The sequence below is a fragment of the Urocitellus parryii genome, chromosome 11 (genome assembly GCF_045843805.1).
Source record: "Urocitellus parryii isolate mUroPar1 chromosome 11, mUroPar1.hap1, whole genome shotgun sequence".
Classification (NCBI taxonomy): Eukaryota; Metazoa; Chordata; class Mammalia; order Rodentia; family Sciuridae; genus Urocitellus; species Urocitellus parryii.
In genome coordinates, this window is record NC_135541.1 from 47,011,850 (window position 1) to 47,033,457 (window position 21,608).

Here is a 21,608-nt window from a genome sequence, read left to right on the forward strand (position 1 = left end):
AGGAGAGATATGATTTATTGTGCACTGTCTCTCAAGGTTTGCATCCAGAAAGCATCTTTTGTTCTCATCTCATTGACTCAAGCAAGTCACAGAGCCAGACCCATCTCAAGCGAGCGTGGCTTTGGTCAACAGCACTGATGGCTTCCTTGCTTATCCAGTCATAGAAGAACTGGAGGAGGGGACTCTAGGTTGAACTTCCATAAATGACTGTTGAAAAAACACTGCACAACTGAGCTGTCAAGGTTGCTGCAGCTCTGCAGAGACTGGGAAGCTGTAGTACTGTTGTCTTGAAAACAATTTTTCCTTAGGTTTTCAAGGCATATCATTAGCCTCCAAATATGCTTAGAATTAAGGATCAGGTACTGGACCTTGGCTACCACTGTCATCAAAAAATCAATGGCTTCCAGAGAGAATTGGCAGCTACACATTTTCCATCTCACAACAGTCACCTCCATCTTCCAAGCTTTACACAGCTATACCTCCTTGGCGGGAACGAGGTCATAAACAAAAAATGAGCAGGAAGGAAGTCTGAAACAAGTGGTCTTGAGCTTTTCAGCCTTGATTGCTTAGTAGGGCCCTACAAGGGGATTGGAATGGAGTTGAACGACACCTCTGATGTTATTTGCCACTTGCATAATAATCCTTTATTCTTTTATATCTTTATCCGTCCATCCTTTCATTTGTTCTTTCATCAGACACTAAAAGAACTCTTTCTAGCCAGGCATGGTGTCACATGCCTGTAATCCCAGTGGCTGTGGAGGCTGAGTCAGGAAGATCGTGAGTTCAAAGCCAACTTCAGCAACTTAGTGAGGCCCTAAGCAACTCAACAAGACCCTGTCTCAAAGTAAAATACAAAGAAGTGAAGAAACTTGTCAAGAAAAGAGGTAGAAATAATGATCTGGTTGGTTGTAAATCATGATCTATCGACGTTTCCTGATAGGATTTAGCAATCCACTTAATTAGATTTGGAAAAAAAATTGAAATGGAAGGGTGTTGGGAAATGCATCTTTTTTACACATACCACAGGAAGTACGTTTAAAAAAAATTATCTAAAATCAAATAATCTCCTTCCGGGAGAGAGGGTTGGAGCAGCAACCCTCTCTCTTCTGAATAAAGTATTCTTTATTCAGCAAAGAATACTTGAGTGAGAGTCAGAAGACACAAAGCATTTAGCAGATTGGTTCCTTATACATAAATGCTAAGTGTTTTCCTACTATAAGCAGTGAAATAAATAAAAGCTTAATGAGCCATGTAAATAGCACCAGAGAGCAAGTTATAAGCCCCTTGCTCACTACTGAGAGAATGCAAAGATGTTTAGAAAATTTTAGAGCCCTGTGAATGTTTTATTTATTTATTTAGTGGTGCTGGAAATCGAACCCAGGGCTTTATGCATGTTAGGCAAGCACTCTACACCCCAACCCAAAATACCCATTCTGTTCAACGGAAAAGCACAGCTGTCCAAACACATTATTGCTCACATAGAGACAGTCTTCCAGTTCTTCTTCTCATCCCCTTTCCCCACCCACACACATCAATACCAGTTTCCGCTGCCTACTAGCATCTCTGCAGTGAATTTTAACATCAGTTATGTGGGTTTGTTTTCCTTTGGAGAAGCAAAAAAAAAAAAAAATTAAAAAACATTTCATCACCCATTTATTCTCTCATTCTCAAAAACTTCCTTTTTTATTAGCACTTAAACATGATCAAGTCTTTCATTTAAAGAATAAACCTTCTTCTAACCCCCAACCCTGCCTCAAACATCTTCCTGGCCCTCCCCTCCCTTCATGTCCACACTGTCTGACCTGCATTCTCTAGGAGGCTTTCCCAACCCCTCACCAAGCCCTCACCCTCAGCTCACTGTTGGGTAACTTGTTCCCACCCTCCTTCTACTGAAACCATCCTTGGCAGGGACATCACCTTTTCCCAAAATTCAATGAACACTTTTCTGTCCTTATTTTCCTTGGCCTTTCAACAGATGTAAAACTGTTGGCACGCTCCTTGCTTTTAAAAACACTCTCTTTGGCTCCCAAGACCACATATTCTCTTGATTTTCTTCCTACCTCTTGGTAGTTGATCCAAGTGCACTTAGAGATATAATAAAATGCTAAATGGGGATTTTTCTGGTGTTTCAAATTTAAGCTGAAAGTAAGTAAGAAACCCCATATTCAAAAGAGAAGTATGACTCACTAAGAGGGGACAGATCTCACCCGGGACCCCTTAGCTCAGCTAAGGAATCATAGGAGGATTTCTTGGAAGAATGTTGCTGGCCAAATAGGGAGAGCTGTCACATATTTTTCTCTTTACATGGAGGAGGTAAGGTTTGTGCTTCCTTACCTCAGGCCAGGTAACAACAATCTACAAATTTCAACAGCTCAATGTATAAATTGCCTACTAGGCATCGATATGTGGCTAGCTCATGGAAACCCATGCCAAATGGAATCATTATCATCACCTTGCACCTTCCTAACCCTATTCCTCCTCAGAGTACTTTTTCACTTCATTACCCAAAGTGGAAATATTGATTTTTGCCCCACCTGTCTCCTAAAGTTCTATCACCAAGTTTACCTTGCCTTCTAAGTATGTCTCAAATCTGTTCATTTTTCTCCAACCCATTGTGACTGGGTTGCTCTGAGTCATCTTCATCTCTTTTTGAAGAACTACAGTGGTCTCCAACTAGACTGTCTGCTGCTAGCCTCACTGAATTCCATTCTATTCTTTTCATTGCAACTATGTTACCCTTATAAAATGATCCATTTATTCAACAAATACATATTGCATGGCTACTGTGTGCCAGGACCTGTGCTAAGCTCTGAGGATAGGAGCAGAGCACAAAATGACAGAGTCCTTATCCTTGTGGAGTTTATTTTACATTTTAATGAGAATAAGGCAAATATTAAACAAACAAAACAATCTACAACAGGGACTAACAAAGGATTTGGAAAGCTGTAATTATGCCATAAAGTATACTTGGAGCTTTTCTGTATGTATATGTAGGTCTGTGCTATTAATAGAAACACAATGTACTAATTTAGTGGGTTTTGGAGATGTGTTTTGCCAAAAAAAGAATGACAAATGGATTGGGGTTGTAGCTCCTGGTAGAGTGCCTACTAAACATGCCCTGGGTTCAATCCCTAACACAGGAAGAATAGAAAAAGACATAGACAAGACAAAATATAACTTGTTTACATTTTACAACCCCACAATTGAGATAAACTAAGAATTTGGGGATTTGACAACATGGAGCAGGAGGTCCTGCCAAGGCTCAGCTGTTCAGGCAACATTCCCAGTTGCCTATCACAGCCTCACATCCCCCTCCCCAGATTAATGATGACATAGTGAAATGAACCACATGCAACAAACTATAATAAGAGATGGAAAAATCGCCAGAACTTTCTGAAGAATGAAGACTTGTTATGTTTCCCACAGGTTTGATCATAACCAGTATAAACAGACAACAGTAGTTTTTAACATATTACTTTGGCAGCATCACTTCCTGGGAGAAATCTTGAATTAGAAAGCAAAGTTTACTTTCCTGATGGCTTTTTAAAATTAGCTCAGGTTGCATTTTGATATCTTAATGCTTGATGACTCTCTTGCCTTTGCCAACCCAAGAAGAGTTAAGCTTACCCAAGATGAGTAAGGAAGATATGAGGTTGCATTGGTCATAATTAGGCTAGGTTTGCTATGGCCACCAACAATCTCCAAATGTCAGCAGCTCAACACATGAAAGATTATTTCTTATGCCAAAGTTGTGGTAAGTTAACAGAGTGGTGCTCATATCCACAAAGTCACTCAGGGGTCCAGGTGCCAGAGTTCCCATCTTCTGGAATGTTGCTGGTCACTTTGTCACAAGAAGAAAGAGTGGAGAATAAAAGCACTTTTCACTGCCTCAGCCAGGAAGGGACACACTACTTCTGCTCATACTTTATTAGCTAGCGACATGGCCTAGGTTAATTAGAGGGAAGCCAAGAAGTGTAGCCTTCCTCATGCACAGGAAGGAAAAGTGAACCGGGTGTTAGTGAGCTTCAGTAATGCCTACCACCCAAGTCACTTATTCAGAGAGCCCTTCCTGACCAACATTGCTCAATTCTGAGCCTGAGTAAGTGTTGCTTTGACCTGCTTCCCCAGTCCCTTTCCATCCTCTCTCCTGTTAGCTGGCACACATCATATTATTGGCTGTTACAGGTCTTGCCTTGTTGAAGCTCCCTGATGCATAGAACACTCTTGCCTTCCTCCTTCACCTTTCTAACTTCAACTTCCCTAAAGATTTCAGCTGGGAATAATTCCAAAAGTCATGGACAAAAATATAGTGTGAACTCTTCATGCCCAAGGTTTTTTTCTTATAAAATTGTTCTGAAAAGGAGCTGTGGTGCAAGGTCTTAGGGGAAGACAAAGCAAGAGCCTGATATAGCTTGTTATTGTCAAAAACTAAAGGCTTTGGAAATACTTAGATAAGTGTCAAAAATGAGAGTCTAGCCCAGAGAGAATAGTCACTGGGCAAAATGTGACAAATTTGGCAGTAAGATGATCACAGTAGGGGCTAGGGATGTGACTCAGTGGTAAGAGCTTACCTGGCAGGCATGAGGATTCAATATCCAGTAACACACACACACACACACACACACACACACACACACACAAAATTGATCACAATAACTGGAAGATATTGAGTCTGGGGAGCCATGAGGTAAAGACTTTAAACTAATTGCTAAGTGATGGTTTAAAACTAATAAATATTGAATGGATTAATGAGTTATATTTGGATACATATGGTCATTTACATGAAAATATTTATGATAGGAAGTAAACAATTGCAACTTAGGAAATAATGTTTCCTCTAAGAATTTTTAGCTTCTATGTCTCTATCAAACTTATTATAAAAAATGGATTTGAGGGCTGGGGATGTAGCTCAAGCAGTAGCGCGCTCGCTTGGCATGCGTGCGGCCCAGGTTCGATCCTCAGCACCACATACAAAGATGTTGTGTCTGCCAAAAAATAAAAATAAATATTAAAAAAATTTTTTAAAAAATGGATTTGAGCTTTGATAGATGGATTTATATCTTTGAAGAAGAAATCACTGACCTCCCATCATTAGTCTCTAGAGTGACTTTATTGATCTTTTCCAGGAGAACTTTTTGTCCTATCTGGCTAGTTTATGTTCATTTCTGCCTGAAGGCAGGAGAATACAGCAGCACTGACTTTTTAAAACTCCTTCAGTGTATGATTCTCTAAGGTGATCATTATGAAACAATTATACTGTGTTAGAATCAATTCAGGGAAAACTTGAGGGAGCTTTGTGAATGGGTAGTTTGCAAGTGAAATATTTATGATTGCATTAAATGTGTATTTGCATCAAGGATATATGTTCCCGTAATTGTAGGCACCTGGGAAGCTTTCAACAGTGTGTATGGAATTAGCACTAACCTAGTTTACTGAGGTTTTCTTTGTTGTGTACTCTCTTGGAATCTTTTTCCTGTGTTAGAAATAACTTCGCCAGCTGAAAAGTATATTAAGAGAAAGATCCATGCTTATGTGAAAACCATTCTAGAACAATCCAACTTCAAAGCTTGAGTTTCTCTTATTGGGTGAATAAAAGCAAGATGCTGCCTGTAAATGGACAACTGAGTGCTAAAGCAGAAATAATGGAATATTACAACCAAAAAAATAAGTGGAAAGGCTGGCAAGAGAACTGGTCTACCACAAAATGGAAGGATGTAAAATTAGCTGAAAACAAAGACAGTTGTAGGAACACTCCTTTTGAGTGGGCATCTTAAAATGCTAATGATTCTATGAGGAAACTCAGGTTTTAAGTAAAGAATCCTAGGAATTCAGATCCAGCAATATATTTGGGAAGGTGCAGGAAGAATGAGCTTGGAAACCCATACCTAAATTGGCTCAGGGGGGAATGTGCAAATGTAGAAGCTGTGAAGGGAAGTTTGAAAAAAACTTGCCTGCTAAGTGAGACTAGATAATTTATGCATTGATGACGTGAAGCACCTGCTAGGTTGGCTTCAAAAGCAGTAATTATCCAAGGACTATAACGCATTACTAATCAATGACAAGACTGTTGTTGTCAGGACTGAGCTAATATGATATGATCTTTAAAAGTGTGCTCTAATGCCAGATTTTTAGTGTAGATTCACAAACACATCTGGAAATGTGCCACAGGCTGAGGACTAAAGGATAAGATGGAAGGAGACTACATAAGATGGAAAAAGAATAAAAAAGAAGAATGAACAGATATCAAAATTTACTAAGATCGCAAGTTCAAAGCCAGCCTCAGCAACAGAGAGGAACTAAGCAACTCAGTGAGACCCTGTCTCTGAATAAAATACAAAACAGGGCTGAACAGGGCTGGGGATGTGGCTCAGTGATCGAATGCTCCCAAGTTCCATCCTCCTTACCCGCCCTCCAAATAAAAAATTGCCTAAGAACTCTAAATATCAAAATTTCCAAAACAGTTTGCCTCCGTGCAGAACCCCCAAGAAGTAAGATGCTAACAAAGATGAGATGGGTAGAAATTTTAAAGAGGGGAATTCCTGGGAAGGATAAAGTAGGGAGGGAGCAGAGGTACGAAGGAACACCAATACAGGTCTGATCCCTGGGAAAGGGGAGAGGAAAGGAAAGAGGACGTTGTAGATAAAAACCTAGATTGTAGCACAGCCGGGTCAAAGGCAAATGCCCTACCATGGAATGTCTATTACAGCAGCCATGTACCAGGGAGAAATGACCCAGCTCTAGAACACCCATTGTGCTCAATCATTGATGGGGAGCAGCCTGGGGGCAGTCTGGCTCTAGCTACAGCACGAATGTTGTTCTAGGTCTGAAAATGCAGTAGCTGAGTATGGTTAACCAGCTCCATTTCTCACAGCAGGTTCTTTGGAAGGGAGATCTAAATGTCATGCCCACATGGTCACTGTGGTCCACCCCTTGCATCACACAGGTACATTCCCCCATGCATGTTCAGGAAGCAGTACCTGCATGGCTCCTGGGAGCCTCTCTTCCTGAGCAAGATCAACTACAACCCTAGATGCTGTGGCTGATCTCAGACCTGTAACTGCTTCTCATTGTCTCCTTCCTCCACTGTCCTTTGACATTCCCCTCACTCTCAGCTATTATCTTGCCTGTTCCTGGTGACTTAACTGGTGGTATAGCTCAAAGCTTCATTTCTGAGGGATCTGACTCCTTGGTAATCATACCCTCTCAGGCCAACATGCACATTCACGTGTCTGATCATGGTTATCATTGGACAGTGGAGTACTAAGAAGTACCCAAGAGGATCACGTTCTAGAACTATAACCCTACTTGTTCCTGTTGTTCTGAGTCTATTACTCTGACTAAAATAGTGACTTCTCTTTTTCAGCAGGTTGGTGGATACAAGGAGCCCAAACACATAGGCAGTAGGCATAGTTCACAATTAAATGAGAACTTTGTCATCCTCCTGGCTTGAATATGCTCCTTTGAGGGTAAAACTTCACTCCCTCTGACCTCAGAATTATGGGGACAGGAAGCCAAAAGTCCTCTAATGCGTCACAGAGTGATGGCAGTGAGCCATAGCTGCTCTACCCTTGTGTTTCCATACCTATGTCTTCTTTCATTTGGAAACTCAGAAACAGAAGTCTCTGTACCCAGTTCTTCAGAGTATTGCCTCTGAGTTGTACTTCAGCTGTGCTTCAACAAACCATCTAACACTTTATCAAGCCGGTTACTTCAGAATGGTGACGAACCGGGAAATTCCATGGCCTGGAGTCCTCTCTTGCACCTCATTCTCTTTAAAGTGGGTCCCCTGGTCAGATGCCATGTTATACGGGATGCTGTATCTGTGAATCAGACTTTCTGAAAGACCTCAACATCGTAATGCTATCTGAGGCTCTTAAGAAAAGGCAAACCCACCCCTAGAATAAATATCTATTCCTATAAAAATAAACCATTGGGCCCTTCCAGGGCAGAAGATCTCAATAGCATCCAATAGCATTTTGTTTCCTTGAGGAATAGTGTCTCCATGTCGGTCTCTTCTGCTGATAGAGTTCAGATGTTCTCAGGCAGAAGTAGTTAGATTACCCTGCACAAAGCTGCCATGAGCATGTGAATGGAATGGCCACCAGGGTCACCAGGGCCATTCCATTCACATGCTCATTGTGTCAATTCTAGGGCAGCCTGTGACGATGGCTAGCTAACCTCAACTGAGTCATTTTCAAATATTTGGTTTTTCTATGCCTTTCCAAGGTGGGTATTCTCTGGTGGGCATTAACATGTAAGATTAAAGATCATCTGTATTCTTGCACCTTGTACTGCAGACCTCCTCATGTCTAGCAGAAGGGCAGTTAGAACTGCACAGCTCTTTTCTGCTCCAGTTTATACTCAAAGCAGGCAGACTTCCATGTCACCCAGTCTGTAGGCATTGCAGTCTTACCTGACATGAGGTCACCTGCAGACCTCAAAGAAGTCTATCGGGTGTTGTGCGGTATTAGTCAGGGTTCTCCAGAGAAACAGAACCAGTAGGGTATATGAGGGAAGTCGGGGGCGGGATCGGGAGAGAAAGAGAAATTTATTTTGAGGATTAAGCCTTGGCTCATACAATAGTGGAAATTTGGTGGGTCCAAAGTCTGATGAGGGAGGATGGCTGGCTGGAGGCTCAGGAAGGAGTTCTAGTTCTAGTTCAAAGGCAGTTTGCTAGTGAGCCAGAAAGAGCAGACGTTACAGATGAAGTCAGAGGGAAGGCTGCTGGCAGAACGCCCTCTTGCTCGGGGGAAGTCAGCTTTATTTCTACTTTGGCCTTCAATTAATTGGATGAAGCCCACCTACATTATGGAGGGCAATCTGCTTTACTTAAGGTCCACTGATTAAAATGTAAAGCTCCTTTTAAAATGCCGTCACAGAAACACCCAGAAAAATATTGAACCAAATAACTAGACATCATGGCCCAGCCAAGTTAACACATAAGGTTAATCATCACAGTGGTACTAATGTCTGCTGTCATTTCTGAGATAGAATATTATGTTTGATTCACAGTCTTGGCTCAGGATGTGGTAGTTTCAGAGGCTTCTCCTTGGCTTTTTCAGTATGAAAGACTTTATCCCACTAGCTAAGGATCTTATGTGAGTCCAACAAGAAGAGTATAAATCCTGATTTTTCACCAAGGGTAGATGAAGTGACTACCGGCTGGATTTATAGAACCAGTGAGCTCACTATAAACTGGGCTGTAGACAGACTTCATATATAATTAGGCCACAAAGCCCCAGCTCTAATGGGACTAGGTATCTAACAGGACTTCAGGTTTCAATGTCAGCTCAATGTGTCTGTAAGTCCTCAGTCTGTGTGGATATACTACTTTTCCCAGTGTTAAGTCACATGAACAAATAGCTATAAGATCCCTCCGGGCAGGACAGGGGTATCACAGTTAATACTTGTCATGGTGATGCAAGGTTCTTCTTTCTTTGGACAATCACCTCTCAGTCATTGCCTTCTGGGTGTGAAAATTTCCTCAGGAACTAAGCAATGAATCATGAATTTCTTTTTGGGAAACCACTTTCATCCTCTTGCCTGTTTCTAATTATAAATGTGAAATGGCACTTTGATTGGCTGACCTTCTATTTTTTTCCCCAGGGACTATTATATTTTATTAACTATTTCTGTCTTCTGGGTCATGACCCCTTGACAGCTATTTTAATGCTGTTGAAAGTTACAATAATGGCAGCCCTCTGGCTTCTGGCAGTTGAGTATTGTTACCTGGCCTCTATCTTTCTGGGGTGCTGTCATCCCTATTGTTACTAATAAACCTAACTCTGTGACACCTTCAGCCCTGCCTGCAGGGGGCAGCCACTACTAAAGTTCTTAATGATGTTGATGCCTCTCTCCCCAGAACTTTCTCAATGGCCTTGGAAACTGGGGTGTTTTCTGGGCCCTGTGGTAGACATAATTCTCTCTTGGAAATTCTGGCCTCACATTATGAATCCACTGCAGCATCTGTTTCCAGCCATTTTTTATAATTCTTCCTCTTGCTCTCTGTCTTGACAACTTAAGAATTTCTATTTCACTCAGTATGGGCCATTACTTTCTCTAGAAAACTAACCTTATAATGATGTTAGATCCCATGACCCAAGAAAGTATTCCAAGTTAAAGAGGCTCTCTATCACCCTTTACCTCTTATCATTTCTCAATTTCTCATCCCTCCTTAGGAGGACATAAATAGAATGTTGAAATAACCAGCCAACACAATTATTCTCATAGATAACTTGTTACAGTTTAGCTATGAAGCATCCCCCAAAGAATCATGTACTGAAGGCTAATTACCCAATGCAGCAGTGTTCAGAGGAGGGGCTTTTGGGAAGCAATTGGATCATAAGGATCCTAACCTTATCAAAGGATTAATCCACCATGGCTGGATTAATGTTTATGTCTCCTGAGTATCAGACATCAAGTCCAAATTAGATAAGTGTTCTAAAGATGTTCTGAAGTAATCATCTATGAAATATAAGGGAGAAAGGAGCAGGAGGAGAGATTTCAAAACACAAACCTGGTCTGACACTTGTGAGATGGAAGAGGGAAGGAGAGGAGAGCATGTAGGAAGAGCCCAGTCTGCAGTGCAGCTCTAAAAACGTCTTGACCAAACAACTGGGAAGTTCCCCAACAAAGATGCCCAATAGAGAGAGGCCTCTTGTATCAGGCAGATATGGCCCAACCCTTTTACCCCATATTGTTAGGCAGTGCCTGTGAGCAGTGTGGGGAATGGGGTGGGGTGGGGAGAATGATCTCCGGATGAATGCTGTTCTGGGTGACACACCCCCACAATCAAGTGTAAGTGCAGAAGCAGGAAGAAGAGATGCCAAGGCCAGGAGGCCAGGTGGGAAATGGAAAGGGAGCCTGCCCAGAAGGCTTATGGGTAGTAAGCTAGAGTGTAGAACTATCTGGGAGGAATAAGTTCCCAGGTTCTATTGCACTGTAAGGTGACTACAGTTAACAATATTATATTGTATACTTCAAAATACCAGAAAAGAGTTTTTGAATGTTCTCATCACAAAAAACCAATGAATGTTTCAGGTTACGGATATGTTAATTGCCCTGTTTTCATCATTACACAATGTATACATGTATCAAAATATCACATTGTATCCACAAATATGTACAAGTATTACCTGTTAATTAAAAAAATATTAAAGTAAAGCTGTGTGCAATGCCTCCTTTATTGACATGTGTCTGTTTCAGAGGGGACGATGGCCAGCATCTTTTTTGGGGGGGTTCTTCCTGCCCAGGGGAGTCCAAGCTATCCTAAAACTTACAATCTCAGGTAATTAGTAAAAAAGCACAAATACTCAGAAATATATTTACAGAATGCAAAGACCTTGATAGATCTAGTCCACATGGGTTCTGGAACCAGACAAACTCAAGATGGCTCTGACGGTTTATTTAAGGGGATACATCAAAGGCAGGGATAAGGTTTCAAGGGTGGAGTCTTGCTTTGTGATGTCTTGCAGTCAGGAGGTTGATTGACATCTTGGCAGGTCACACCCATCTCAGGTGCTGTGTTGGCCCACAAGGCAGATGGGGAAAGAGATCCACATTGTCTCTGGGAGAGGAGATGTCCACTGGCCATTTCCAGACACCAGATGTCTCTATCTCCGAGGCTTCCATGCACAGTGACCCACATGCAACCCATGGATGGCTCCTGACATGTCTGTGTTTAATGGACTGACTCAATGTTACAAATGGCATGAATGAACCTGTGGAGTGCACGGGCAGCCGTGGAACTGAATGCGTGCCAGGAAAGAGACAAAAAAAATCTATAAAAAACAGACACAAGAATTAAAAAGGACCAGGCATGATGGCATATATCTATAATCTCAGCTACTCAGGAGGCAGAAACAAGAGGATTCCCAGTTCAAGGGCGGCCTAGGCAACTTAGAAAGACCCTGCATCAAAATAAAGTAGAAAGGTTTGAGATTCAGCTCACTGGTAAAGCACCCTTCTAGCATGTGCTAGGCTCTGGGTTTAGTCCCCAGTACCCCACAAACCCAACCATGAAAAGGTATAGTTTTTATGTAAGGGGAAATCATCAGATAATCCTCAATGCACCCCAAAGGTAATCAATGTGTTATTGGAATCATCTTGAAAGGATCATTTGAGTATTATCTGCTTTATGAGGTAAGTATGTACACTTTAACACATGTACCTCTAACAGACTTTCAACAAAATGATTGCTTTAAATGTCACATGACTAAATGGCAAGTCTCTTCATTCCTCACAAAAACTGTATCATATGAAAAGATTTGTTTCCCTGTCCAATAGCTGGGATGTATTTTATCTTTAAAAGAGTATGCTGCCTGCTCCATGAATTTTCCTATGATTTTATAGCTACCATTCTGCCATTTTTCATATATATATTTTTAGTTGTCAATGGATCTTTTATGTATTTATGTACGTATATATTTATTTATTTACATTTGGTGCTGAGGATCGAACCCAGGACTTTACACATGCCAGGCAAGCACTCTACCACTGAGCCACAACCCCAGCACCCCCATTCTGCCATTTTTATTTATTTATTTATTTTTTGGTACCAAGGGTTTAACCCCGGGCCACTTAATCACTGAGCCACATCCCCACCTCCTTTTTTATTTTTTATTTTTGAGACAGGATCTTGCTAAATTGCTTAGGGCCTCCCTAAATTGCTGAGACTGGCCTTGAACTTGTGATCCTCCTGATGTGTTGGGATTTCAGGTATGCACTACCGCACCCAGCTTATTCTGCCATATTAAAAAATCACATATTTGTTAGAAAGTGTAGTACTTCCTTAAACTTCTAAATTCAGGAAGTTTCCAAAAGAGTCTAAACTTCAATGTCAAGGAGCCACAGTTCTTCATGAATTATGTAATATAATTCAAGATTCAAGGGAAATGTTTATGGTTTACAAATCTATAAATCTGCAAACATTTTTCACAACTTTGTAAATAAAATTAATATAAATCTGCATTACAGTAAGAGCTTAAAGTATTTTAAAGATGTGTCTCAACTGTGACAAAAGGAAAATAGAATGGCACTTTGTGGTAGAATTTAAGCCAAGAAAAGTAACATCATTTACTTGTAGGTACTACGTACTCATAGGCACTATGATTGAAGGCATAAATTTAGCTATGAGACCATTTTTATTGTTAAAGCTTGGGCAGCAGAAGCATTCTTTCATCTCTCATCATGAGTAGGACCACTACCTGATTCATCTTACTTACTCATTACACTACTACATACTTATAAATAAGTAATGATCTTTATACGACTACTACTGTCATGACCACACCTGAACTTTCACACCCTCTTGGTGGCTGCTATACATATGAATGAAGTAAGAAAAGCAGAGAATTTGGAGACAGACTGGGTTTGAGTTCTAAATTTGCCTCATTCTAGCTGCATGACTTTAAGAAATTTACTTAACTTCCTTATGTCAGTCACCTTGCCCAGGTTATAAGGGGCATAATACCCACAGTGTGTTATGAGAGTTAAGTATTTGTAAATAACCTCTGTGGACCACAGATTTTAATTTTTTGCTCAAATCTCCTCACTGTCAGAGGATGATCTTTCTGCTTCACACAGAAAAGTAAATAGTATAAAACGTATCCTATCAATTCTTTTTGATATCTCTTGCTCCCACTACTGTATTGAAGATTCTCTCATTTGAAATCACTGGGAGCTTGCTAACTGCTAAAATCCTTAAAAGTCTTCATTCTATCTATCCTCTCCACAGCATCACTGTATTAACCATTCTCCTTGAGATGTTTTGCTTCCTAGTCTCCTCTGAAGCCATTTTTGCCTACCACATTTCCAATTTATTTGCTTTTACTAATTTTGGTATGATACAGAATGCAAGGTCAGTAGCAGAAAGCAGTGAATGTTAAGTCAGGCCAGTTTTTGTGATCCAAGAAGGGAGTCCAAAAACAACCAAGGTCAATACTGGGAAAACAATGAAGCCATGGAGCTGATGTGCCAGGAGTTATATTGTAAAACTGCAGCCAAGGATCAGGAGCTGGAGATCACCACCAAGCTAAAAGTATCACGCAGGCAGCAATTCCTTATGTAGTCCAATTGCATTTTTTTTTTTTTTTTTGGCTTCCCTGGTAGGGTCACAGTAAGTTGTTTAGGGTCTTTCCAAGTTGCCCAGGCTGGCCTTAAACTTGTGATCCTCCTGTCTCAGCCTCACAAGTCACTGGGATCACAGATGTGCACCATACCCATGTCCAACTACTTTTGCCTGGCAACTTTTACATTTTTACCTGACTTTTTATGAGCTGAGCACATACATAGTTCATAGAGTGTTAACAAAACTGACATGTATCTTCCACTATTTTTCATTTTGAGTTGTTCAATTGTTCCCTAAGGTCCTATTTCTTGGACTCCTCTTTCAGTCTACACATTTAGCCAGCATGATCTAATTCAATTTCATTTTTTAACAGCCAAGTTATCTTAAATTTCTAGAGTGTCTTCTGGGTGTTCTTATCTATATGTCCCACAGTTTTTGCAGCTCAGATGCTAAACCAAGCTTTGTACCTGCGCTTCCTAAAATGTTGCCTCCAGCCCGGCATCACTGCCCGTACAACCTCTTCCATTAGAAACCATGATGCCATTCTGTTTGTGGACATCCAATATGTCACTAAGAGCTTTAAATATAATTAAGTGTTCATCATCATTGTTATTAATATTATGACTGCCCTTGGGCTGAGCACCCTGCTGAATTCTTTATATATAGATTACCTCATCTAATCCTCATAATAGCTTTTAATAATAGCTGTATGGGTGCTGCTATTATCTCTATTTTAGAGATGAAAAGTCTGAGGTTCAGCATATTTAAAATATTCTCCCCTGCTTTAAATAGTTGCTCCATTTACCCAAAAATGAATCCAGGTAATTTGACTCTGGATCCTGCCCTCTTGCCACTATATTCTGCTGCTTCTTTGCTCCACTGAGCCTTTCTCCTGAAAGTCTCACTGATTCAGCCGTTCTCTGGCTACAAGCACACAAAATTACATATCTGAGCTCTAAGAGTAGATGGATTTGCATTGAAGTCCTGTGACCCCAGCTTGCTGTGTGACTTTGGACAAGGAACCTGACCTTCTCTGCCTGTGATTCCTCATCAGGGAAAAAACAGATACTAGTTACATTTCAGGTTGGTTATAAGGCTTCAAATGAAATAATATTAATGACAAAAAAATGAAAACTTAGCTTTACCCATGTAAATTCTACAAGCTTAAGCACTATTATTATTATTCTACTCCAGTATGAACTCGCAAACATTTTCACTTTGTTTCAAAAGACTTCTAACAGATCCCTGTGACTTGACCCCATAAATTAATTTTTTTCCATTGTTGTCAGAATTATTTTTCAAAAAGCTCAATCTGACCATGCCACTTCCCTGCCTGAAAGTCCCCGATGTTCCTTTTCTTGTGGGAATAGCCTTTGATGTCATATTGAAGCATTCACTTAAAATGGAATCAACTTCTTAAAACTGGAATGACATCTGCTACTCCTTTCTCTTTTATTTCCTGCTCCTCTCTCAAAAGAAGCCTAGTTTTCATAAACATCAGATTATTCTTTCATGGACTCACCAGTGCTTTTGATGCCTTGGGGGCTCTTTGTGCTTCCCTTTTCACATAGAAAACTCCTACTTGTCCTTCAAAATCCAGCTTTTCACCATAGTTTCCCCTAGATCAGAATCTAATACTGCCATATCCCAATCCCTATGCTACTGAAAGTACTTTAATCCCAATATTTATCAAACTAATTTTGCAATTACTGAATTGCAATGACTTTCTCCAGGGGAAAGTTCACTTCTGAATAAAAATCAGTCTAATCTGGTGCATCGTACTGTGTCTGGTATATTGTAGGCACTTGATATATATTGCTGAAATAACTGAAAGTGTATTGTTCTTACAGTCTACAAAGTTTTTTCACAGACTTATTTCATCACATGATCAGGATATACAATCATAAGATTGGATACAAGAGGCTGTTTTTTTTTACTCTTATTAAAATTTGAGACTTTATTAAATCTCTTCAACATTTCCCCCTAACTGCAGAGTTTTAAAAATATACAAAATAACACCTATGCTTTAAAAAGCTAAAATGAGCACATGGTCCATATTTTAAGAACGAGGTGATTATAATAATCTACATAATTACCTGTGGGCATTGGTAAATACATTGCAGCTTGATAACTGTGCTCCACTTCAAGTTCAGATTAGAATGTTCCTTTATTTTGTTAGGGAAGCAGCTATTTTCAAGTGTCAGGTTAAAACCTGAAATGAAAGGAACTCTTTGGAACGACAGTAGCATTCCTATGTCTTTGTAGTTTCTATCCATTTTTGTTTTTAATGTGGCAAGAACAATTCAGTGGTCTATTATTTCTCCGAATTCCCTGAAAACAATTGAGCAAAAGTAACCTAGAGCAGTGTTTATCAAAACGTAAGTAATGATTCATTTAGTGGCACAGAAAATCAATTGTGTAATCACAGCAATTTAAAAAATGAAATGGCATAGGATATTCTAGAATGTGCTGCATGATGTAAGGGCATGACTTCTTGTGAAATCTTCATTTCAATTGTGTGTTTACTGGCCTGGGAAGTAAAATATATTTCCCACTGTGGCATGTAAATCCCACTAGATTGGTCCAAAAAGTTTGAAAGACAATGCCCTATATGACCTAGCAATATTGCTCAAAGAGTGGGATCAATTCCAAATATCCACTTAATAAAATTAGTTTAATAACCTGATAACCCTCCCGGCTGGGTCCCCAAACTCCAGTTATATCATCATAACCCCCCCCCACACACACACACACACAAAACCTGATTCATTCACTGGAGTTGGCTCCAAATAACATTTAATTACTTCAAAAAAATCGAACCTACTTCCAAAAAATTGAACCTATGTCTAAGAGATGTACATTTACTATTACAGGAACTGTGCAGAAGAATTTTCCAAAAATACTAAAGTCAATACAACAAACAAATAAGCAGTTTGAAAAAAGGTTTTAAGTAAAACAACATCAATAAAGTTAGGTTAAGATCACTATATCCCAGGACTGCTCCTGAAGTTCTGTTTTCATACCATTATATTTAATTATAATTATTGCATTTTTTCCTGCCACTGAGACTCTACACTTATCATAGAGGAATCTTATTTTATTATTTCTGTATTCTCAAGTGCCTTTATATACGTATTGTCTAGAACATAATAGACATTTAACAAATGTTTGTCAAGGAGACAGTACTCATTTGGATAAATATATGTCCTGAAACTTAATGAATGACTGACTCAATGTTGTAGCATATTCAAAGGCTATTCTTGCTTCTTGCTCACTTAAAGAATATACTTTTCTAAGCCTCTCAGTTTTATGAAATAGGGCTATATTGGAGTCTGAAATGCACAAATTTTAAACAGTTTTTGATATCAGAATATCATGATTGCAAGCAGAGAAATAAGCACTCTCTTATCAAGCTTACAATGGTAAAAAGTGAGGGAGGTAGTTTGGAAATGCACATCCCAAATCTTTCAATATGCAGAATTTATTCTGTGCAAAAGTAAAGGTCTTCAAATATGGACACAAGGATATTAAATTCGATGCTGTTTACAACAGATAAAAATGTCTACCACCTGAAGATTAGTGAGGTATATTATGATAATTCTTACAATTGAATAATGTGCAGCTATGAATAATAATGATGTTTAATTACATTAGCATTGAAACGGGCTCAGACCATATACTGTAAAAGACAGGAAACAGAGCGATAAACTGCAGAATATCATTTAAATTTTTTATAAGGTGAAATTCATATAACAAAACCAGCCAGTTAAAAAGGAACAATTCAAAAGCCATTTTAAATACATTCACAATATTTGGCAACTGCTACCTCTATTTATTTCCAAAACAGTTTTATTGCTCTGAAAGAAGTCTATATCCATTAAGCAGTTGTTTTCATTACCCCTTCCTTATGGCCCCTGGTGATTCCCAATCTTCATTCTGCTCTATGGATTTGCCTATTTTGGATATTTCATATGAATGGAATTATATATTATGTGGCCTCTATGTTTCTGGCCTCTTTCATTTAGTGTTTTGGAGGTTCATCTTCCTTGTGGCAGTACTTGTTTTCAAAGTTGAATAATATTTCATTGTGTGTGTGTTTGTGTACGCACACACATATTTCACAATTTATCTTTTTATCACCTTTGATGAAAAGATGGATATTCATAGCTGTTATGAACATAGGTATACTGCTGAACATCATTTTAATGATATAAGTGTTAGCAGAGAATTAAATTCAAGAATATTAGCAACCATTATTTTTTGGGTGGAGGGATAATAGGTGAATCATTTTATTTTATTTAGAACATTGGGGCCCTAGAATTAATTGGACCAGGCTTCATTCCCCATCCCCCACACCCCAGCCCCCATTTTTGGGGATTAAACCCAAGGTACTTCATCTATGACATCCTCACAGCCCTTCTTTATTTTTTTGAGACAAGATCTCACTAAATTGCCCAGGCTGGGCTGAAATTTGTGATCCTCCTTACTCAGCCTACTGAGTCACAGGGATTCCAGGCGTGTGCCACGGTGCCTGCTGACTCCATTTCTTCATGTGTAATACGAAGAAAATAATACCTACTTAATTGGATTATTGTAAAAAGTAAATGGAATATATGCAATTAATTAGAAATATGTGGGGGGCTGGGGATGTAGCTCAGTTGGTAGAGTGCCTGTCTCGCAGGCACAGGCCCTGGGTTCAATCACCAGCACCACACAAGAAAAAAAAAAAAAAAAAGTGGGGCACATGGTAAGTACTGAATTCATAGTATGCTTTAAAAAATTGTATTTTTAGTTTGAGTAAGTCCCATTTGTTGATTCTAGTTGTTAACTCTAGCGCTATGGGTGTCCTATTGAGGAATTTGGAGCCCGATCCCACAGCGTGTAGATCATAACCAACTTTTTCTTCTATCAGATGCCATGTCTCTGATTTAATATCAAGCTCCTTGATCCATTTTGAGTTAACTTTTGTGCACGGCGAGAGATAGGGATTCAGATTCATTTTGGTGCAAATGGATTTCCAGTTTTCCCAGCACCATTTGTTGAAGATGCTATCCTTCCTCCATTGCATGCTTTTAGCCCCTTTATCAAAAATAAGATAGTTGTAGTTTTGTGGATTGGTTACTGTGTCCTCTATTCTGTACCATTGGTCCACCCGCCTGTTTTGGTACCAGTACCATGCTGTTTTTGTTACTATTGCTCTGTAGTATAGTTTGAAGTCTGGTATCGCTATACCGCCTGATTCACACTTCCTGCTTAGTATTGTTTTTGCTATTCTGGGTCTTTTATTATTCCATATGAATTTCATGATTCTTTTATCGATTTCTATAAGATATGCTGTTGGGATTTTGATTGGCATTGCATTGAACTTATATAGGACTTTTGGTAATATCGCCATTTTGATGATGTTAGTTCTGCCTATCCATGAGCAGGGTATATTTTTCCATCTCAAACTAAAAAGTTTTTTCTCAGCAAAAGAAACAATAAGAGAGATAAACAGGGAGCCTACATCCTGGGAACAAATCTTTACTCCACACACTTCAGATAGAGCCCTAATAACCAGAATATACAAAGAACTCAAAAAATTAGACAATAAGATAACAAATAACCCAATCAATAAATGGGCCAAGGACCTGAACAGACACTTCTCAGAGGAGGACATACAATCAATCAACACGTACATGAAAAAATGCTCACCATCGCTAGCAGTCAGAGAAATGCAAATCAAAACTACCCTAAGATACCATCTCACTCCAGTAAGACTGGCAGCCATTAGGAAGTCAAACAACAATAAGTGCTGGAGAGGATGCGGGGAAAAGGGCACTCTTGTTCATTGCTGGTGGGACTGCAAATTGGTGCAGCCAATTTGGAAAGCAGTATGGAGATTTCTCGGAAAGCTGGGAATGGAACCACCATTCGACCCAGCTATTCCCCTTCTCGGTCTATTCCCTAAAGCCCTAACAAGAGCATGCTACAGGGACACTGCTACATCGATGTTCTTAGCAGCTCAATTCACGATAGCAAGACTGTGGAACCAGCCTAGATGCCCTTCAATAGATGAATGGATAAAAAAAATGTGGCATTTATATACTATGGAGTATTATTCTGCATTAAAAAATGACAAAATCATAGAATTTGGAGGGAAATGGATGGCATTAGAGCAGATTATGCTAAGTGAAGCTAGTCAATCTTTAAAAAACAAATACCAAATGACTCCTTTGATATAAGGGGAGTCAACAAGGACAGGGTAGGGACGAAGAGCTTGAGAAGAAGATTTACATTAAACAGGGAAGAGAGGTGGGAGGGAAAGGGAGTGAGAAGGGAAATTGCATGGAAATGGAAGGCGATCCTCAGGGATATACAAAATGTCATACAAGAGGAAAGGAGGGGTAAGACAAGATAATACAAATGGAAGAAATGATTTACAGTAGAAGGGGTAGAGAGAGAAAAGGGGAGGGGAGGGGAGGGGAGGGTAGGGGAGGGGAGGGGGGATAGTAGAGAATAAGACAGACATCAGAATACATCAGACACTAGAAAGGCAATATGTCAATCAATGGAAGGGAAACTGATGTGATACAGCAATCTGTATACGGGGTAAAAGGGGGAGTTCATAATCCACGTGAATCAAACCGTGTAATATGATGTATTAAGAACTATGTAATGTTATGAACGACCAATAAAAAAAAATTGTATTTTTGTTCAAACTTTTTGATTATGTTTATTTAAAACTTTTCCTCCTACTGGATTACAATAGTAATAGTTAGATAGTATTTGTGTGTGTGTTTATGTGACAGAGACAGATAGATCTGAATGCTATACACTTAAGAAGCCTGTTCCCCTTGCTGATGGTCATTTGACTACTGAATTGTTCTGGTGACCTCACTTTGATTATAGTCCTATAATGTAACTCTCCCTTCAAATTTCAATTCAAATGATGTTCCAAGTACGTATTTTCCAGTATTCTGCCACAGCAACTCTTCCCTTCTAGGCTCGGTTCAGCATCGCTTTAGATGCAACCACCCAGTTTCTAGTCTCAGCAACTGTGCGACAGGTACTGAGGGACGGTGGAAGGGCACAGGTATTCTCCTACATACACATCTAGAAAAATACATCACGATCAGGTTTAACCGCGTGTATGAATTTTTTCCCCCCAGGATAGCCCTCCCTTTGCTTCCTAGAAAACCACATTTTATCTCTCATTGTAAATTCAAACTTTGCCAAAAATGCACACCTTGAACACTCAGAAGAGTTGCAGTCCGGGGCCCGCTGGGGCTGCGGGGAGGCTCCCTGCTGCCTCCCAGGGTTTCGGAAGTCAGAACTCGCACCTGCAGCCCCCGAGCCGACCTAGCGCGGGAATTTCGAGGGGTTCCGGGGAGGACTGCGGTGTTCGCGGGGAGGCCGCGCGGGGACAGGTGCTGGGGGCTTCGAGTCCCGCGAAGGGACCGCATCTCCGGAGCCCGACCCCGGGCGTTGGCTAAGGCCTTGCAGAAGAGGCGCCAGCCGCCCGCCCAGGTGTGGGGGAGGCGGCGCCGGGCCTGCCCGC

At 40.1% G+C, this 21,608-nt stretch overlaps 1 protein-coding gene across 1 annotated transcript in view; it reads left to right on the forward strand.

Annotated features, from left to right (window-relative positions):
* The first annotated feature begins 13,960 nt into the window (after positions 1 to 13,960).
* Raver2 (ribonucleoprotein, PTB binding 2) overlaps positions 13,961 to 21,608 on the forward strand; it is a 103,466-nt gene continuing 95,818 nt past the window's right edge. The window contains exons 1-2 of the mRNA XM_026411011.2: positions 13,961 to 14,064; positions 21,310 to 21,577. Of these exons, the coding sequence (XP_026266796.2) occupies positions 13,961 to 14,064; positions 21,310 to 21,577 (372 nt within the window). The remainder of the gene's footprint in view (positions 14,065 to 21,309; positions 21,578 to 21,608) is intronic.